We start from the raw sequence: 5,649 nt of genomic DNA, 5'->3' as shown, positions 1-5,649 counted from the left end.
CAATATTTGCAGACTTTCGGACGATTGAGGTTGAGATTGGAGTTTCTCAGCAATGGGGCATGGCACCTGGAGAGCTCGACCACAAGGCGATTGCGACATGGGCCGCGATGCCAGGAGTCGAATATGAGCTATGTGTGTCATTCGATCCCGACTTTGCGAATGCCGAATACAAGCTGTATGATGCTCGCGTCCATCCACTTGTGCAGCTGGCTCCACTTCCAATCGCCGCTCCAAGCACGGTGATCCAGTTGGACGGACGTCGAATCCTTGGTATTCCGCCACGGATGGCGCTCCCGGTAGGGTTTCCTGCAACTCTGTCGGTGGATTTGTACTCACCATTGGTCTGGGCAATGCGTTAATCAGACGTCCAGCAATCTCTTGCGGACTGCACCCTCCGACTTTGGCCACCGAGGATGTAACATTCGTTGTGACACCGTTTTTTCGTGACTGAGATGTGCCATTAATTTATGAACTCGTCAATTCGCACTACTCGCTCACTACGTCGTTGAACTCATGAGCCAAAAGACCAAAAGAGCAGCCTTGCGCTAGTCCGCTTCTCGCAATGTTGTCCAGAGACTCCTCCACATCATTCAAGCGATCCTTGATGGTTTTCTTGCGGTCCATCTCTTCGCGGAGTGCATTGATCGTATCCAGATGGATACCGACAAGAAATCCATCCTTGATAAGAAGTGCAGCACCAGAATCTCCAGCGTACGTTGGGCACGAATACATGATGTGTCTTCTGTGAGCACTGATGGAGATGCCGGCTACCGGAGCAAATCCCAGTTGATTCTTGAACACGTCTTGGTATTCGTCAATACCAAATCGATACGATGCCAACACAAGATCATAGCGTCCTCTTAGTTCATCTGTTCTTCCATTCCATGGAGGAATGAAGAATGATCCCCTGGTTTTGGACGACTGCAGAATCTATCGAGAGTGGCAACACTAGTCAAACCAGAACCGTCGGGCTTAAACTCGTTAGAGGACCGACTAGATCCAACTGGTGGTTTCCCTGATACCAGGGTACCTGATTCCCCGAAGACAGAAGAACTGTCAGGCGAAAGAGGGTCGCGGTGTTTGGATCCAATGGTGGATCCTACGAAGACGGAAGATGAGCAAGTCTGTTACCATCAGGGCGGGGATCTACACGCCGAGGATCTGGGAGAAGGCATGGCGGTGATCCCGGAGGTACCACTGACCACAGAGGAGGTCACGATTGATGATATCCAAGTGGATCCAGGGGCGAATGAACCTGCTGAAGTGGATCGTCTGCGTCAAAAAATCTGGGAGAGCCGACATCTGCTGATTGGTAAAGGTAATGCGTTACCGCTCGCTGTCCGCGGAGTCAAATGTGACATCGATGTCGGCGACGCGAAACCGATCGCTCAGAGGGTGAGGAAGGTGGCGCCTCAGTTCCGAGAAAACTATCGGATCTGATTAAGGGCCCGCTGCAAGCCAAGATCATCAGTTTCTCAACGTCCCCGTGGGCATCCCCAGTGGTAATCATCATCAAGAAGAACGGGGTGGATATACGTCTGTGCATTGATTACCGGCTGGTTAACGGTCTGACTCGATTGATGGTGTATCCGATGCCTCTAATCAATGAGCTGTTGGAAGATTTGGATAAAGTACTCTGGTACTGCTCTCTTGACATGGCCAGCGGTTTTTGGATAGTTACTATGACGGATCGAGCTCGCGCGATATCCGCATTCATCACACCGTTTGGACTGTTCGAGTGGAACCGGATGCCGTTTGGATTGAAGAACGCACCCCAGATCTACCAACGCCTGATCGATAACGCCCGCTATGGATTCACCCGAATACCGGAACCCGAAAAGGGTGGATCCGGGGAAGATCATACGGAAGTAGATCCATTTGAGGCAGGAGAGCCAGGAGATCCTGGAGCCCCGTCCGTGTTAGGACGCAGATCTTACATCGACGACATTCTAATCCCGGCGAAATCGTGGGATCAGTTGTGCGAAAGAGTGACATCCCTACTGGAGGCGTGTACTAAGTGGAATCTCTCTATCAGTGTGGTAAAGAGCTATTGAGGGATGCGCAAGGTGGATTACTTAGGCCATCGAGTTTCCAAGGAGGGATTGGAGGCGAATCCTAAGGACCTGTGTTCGTTAGCCGATTGGTCCTTCCCGCAGTCGTTACGGGCGATGCAATCCTTCTTGGGCAGTTTGAACTACTACAGTCGGTTCATCGAGGATTACGCCCTGTTTGCCGTGGTATTGTATGAATTGAGAGAGGTAGATTTTGCTGCGATGACCACTCCAGCTGTCCGGATAAAAATCCAACAAGCTCTGGCCCGGGAGATGTCGGATCCACGAAGGAATCCAAGTGGTACGACGCCAGAAGAGGACCTAAAACAGGAGCTGGATCCACCCCGGGATCAAAGGAAAGAGGATCCAATCAGGATAGAGACGACGGATCAGAGTTCGGAAAAAACGGAACCTTGGTGGATCCGAGCTCAACACGCATTCGTGGAACTGAGGAACAGGACCGCGACCACGCCTATCCTCCGTCATTTCGATCCAGAACGTCAACCTACGGTAATAGTTTATGCCAGCGACTGGGCAGTCTCAGCAGCTGTGGTACAAGAACATGAGGGGATCTGTCATCCAGTCACCTTCGTCATCCGGACACTGAAGCCGAATGATCTGAACAACGGAGCGGTGGAGAAAGAGATACTCGCGCTCCTGCGCGTGTTAGATCTGAATTACAACCTGCTGGTGGGAAGATCCATCCGGATCCTGACCCGACACTCTACGCTAGCCTGGCTGTTCAAGTCGGCCGGGTTACAAGGACGTTTGGGACAGTGGGCAGCTTTACTCTCGCCTTGGACACTGGAGATTGTGAAATGTTCGAAAGGGGAAGACGCGATCCTGGGAGTCTTGGTCGCGAGCATCACTCCTCGAGCTAAGATGGATGAGGCGCTGACTAGGGTCGCTCCTAAGAAAGAGCCCAAACGCCGGATCCAGATCCCGATCCCGACGGTACAGGCAGACGAGGATCTGTACGTCCTGAGTTTCGATGGATCCGCTCGCGTACGACGCGGAGGCGGGGCGTACAGTGCGATACTGTGGAGACTACCTGGATGGGAAGCTGTACGGGCCAGATCCACTTATGCGGAGGGCCTCACCGTCAACGAAGCGGAGTATAACGGGCTACCGCTGGGTTTGGATCTACTAAAGGGACAAGATCCGAAAAGGCTGGTGATTTGTGGGGATTCAAATTTGGTGATCAGACAGGTGCGAGGTGAGATTGACTGCAAGGCCCCGGCCCTAACACTGTTACGGCAGAAAGTGATGATCCACCTGCGTGGTTGGATGAATCACGAGTTGGTGCATGTCAAGCGAGATTGGAATGCCAGTGCAGATAGCTTGGCCAGCGCCGCTTTACGGAATCAATGTGGTGTTGAAGTGGAGAGAGAGGCCGAGCATCAGGATCTCGTTACGTTGAACCGACTAGACGAAGTGGTGGTAGTGGGATCCGGGAAGAGGACAGTCCAGGTGATGTCTGTCACTAGGTCCAGAGGAAGGATTGGATCCAGCCCCCAGATTCTCGAGGAAACATTCGTGAAGGGAGTCCGCATTGAGCGGATCCTCAAAGCACAGAACGAGGAAGCGTGGATCCTAGGACTAAAGAAGTATCTGATGGGGAATGTACGAGACCTGAGTCGGGAAGATGCCAAATCCTACAGCATTATCGCTACGGATTATGCGGTGGATCTGAATGACTTGCTCTTCTATTGCCCCCCTACGAAGAGAGTCAACGAGGATCGGGATGGATTGATGAGACTGGTGATGCCGGAAACCTTACAACAGGATGTCCTACACCACTATCACGCTAGCTTAGAAGGCGGACATCAGGGTATTGGTCGGACCTACCAACGGATCCGGGAATGTTTTCACTGGAGGGGACTATTCAAGAGCGTACAAGGGTATGTCGGGTTGTGGATTGTGAGACAGGCAAGGGCAGGCCCACAATCGAAGGGGATTCACCTGGGAATATCCAAGCGACTTACCCTTTCCAAATCATAGCCATGGATCACATCCCCTCGTGCCCAAGTCGTTCAAAGGAAACACAGAATTGTTGATTTGGGTGGACCTGTTTACCGGATACGTGGTACCCAAAGCTAGTGCGTCTAGAACTGCGCAGACCATTGCTGAATCGTACGAGGAGTGCGTTTTCCGAAGATTTGGAGCTAGCGAGATGATTAGACATGATCGGGAGCCAGGCTTTATGTCTGATTTCTTTCGAGCATTCAACCGGATCCTGGGGCAGCGACAGCGAGCAACCATGGCATATCGTCCCCAAGCTAACGGATCGGCCGAGCGCATGGTGCAGACAATCACGAGAGCACTCAAGATGTATGTCCAGGATTTGGATCAGAAGGATTGGGATGAGTACGCAGAGCGGCTTCCCTTCGCGATGAACACCGCCCAAGACAGGATCCGAGGTGATACCCCATTTTACTTGGTACATGGGTGGGATCCCAAATCCACCCTGGAAGCGGCAATCCCAGTTTGCAGCACCAAGAAGAGGAACCGAGATCCAAGGCGATGGCGATACCAAGTCCAGAAATACTACCGGCAAGCTAGATCCCAGGTGAACGAACGACTGCGGAGTGCGATACAGGGTCGAGCGGATCGACACAACGAAGATGCCCGTCCACATCAAATCCAAGTGGGATCGCAGGTGTGGCTTTATTTGGATCGAGTGAAAGAGGGGTATGTGGCGTAGCGGGATCAGCAAAATCTGCGAGATTGCCGGATCCAGCTTACCAACTGCACCCAGACACCGACTAACGGAGGGGGTCCCCCGATGATCCGTGTTCTGCTGAACTTTCCTCACCTTGTGTACCCGTCGGTAGGGCGGGATCTTGCTCTCTCGGTAACTTCCGAAGAGTTCAAGTGGTGAAGCTTGAGCGTCTTGGCGAGACGTGGAAATGGGGTGGAGCAGCAGTGGAAAATCTTCACTCTGCGTCCGTGGATGGTTCCGTATCCTAAGCGAATATTCGAGCTTATGGATCCGGGGCCTAGATCGTGGATCTGGCCGTAGGGTTGCCTTGCGGGTGTGTTCCCTTGCCTTTGTAGTTCCTTTGCGTCGTACTTGCCGCCTCCTGTGACGGGATCTTGAAAGTTGAGAGACCCTAGGGTGTAACCGACCAAGTAGTAAATTCGGTTAACCTGTCGGATCTGCACAAGTAAAGGAAAAGCTCACTAGGTTGTAGGATCTGGCCAATGTATTATCCAGTTATCGCTACCAACACTAGATTCGCAATTCCCAACCTTCTCCGAGCTCGTACGGCCAATGTAGTTCCGGTTCTTGAGGGCAGGAAGGCACTTGCGTGTCACTGTGCAAATTGGAGTCTGTATTGATATTTAAGCCTATACCTGCCTGGATTTCTACCTTCTATGTATTTCATCTGCTAAATCCCTTACCAGGCTCGGCTGCATGTCCCTTCTTCCCTTGACCCATCATCCCAGCTGTATTATCTTCAGATCCACCGGATCCATGACGTAATCATCATGGTCACCCTATTATGGGTACACTCATCCGGATCCAGGTCGCTTGGATCCACTTCACTGTAAGTTTGCACTCGTCGTCGATCTGAGCTCTCCCATCATCCAACGA

General features: G+C 52.1%; 1 protein-coding gene across 1 annotated transcript; it reads right to left on the bottom strand.

Annotated features, from left to right (window-relative positions):
* Positions 1-137: 137 nt before the first annotated feature.
* Positions 138-624, bottom strand: PITG_04779 (uncharacterized protein; the record flags this gene model as incomplete). Its single annotated transcript, XM_002905453.1, has 2 exons — positions 138-314; positions 499-624. 2 exons carry the CDS (start codon positions 622-624, stop codon positions 138-140), a joined length of 303 nt encoding a protein of 100 aa, XP_002905499.1.
* Positions 625-5,649: the final 5,025 nt, after the last annotated feature.

The sequence above is a fragment of the Phytophthora infestans genome, genomic scaffold (genome assembly GCF_000142945.1).
Source record: "Phytophthora infestans T30-4 supercont1.6 genomic scaffold, whole genome shotgun sequence".
In the NCBI taxonomy this organism is placed as follows: Eukaryota; Oomycota; class Peronosporomycetes; order Peronosporales; family Peronosporaceae; genus Phytophthora; species Phytophthora infestans.
The sequence above is the reverse complement of the archived record's forward strand: the minus strand, read 5'-3'. Positions and strand labels throughout refer to the sequence as shown.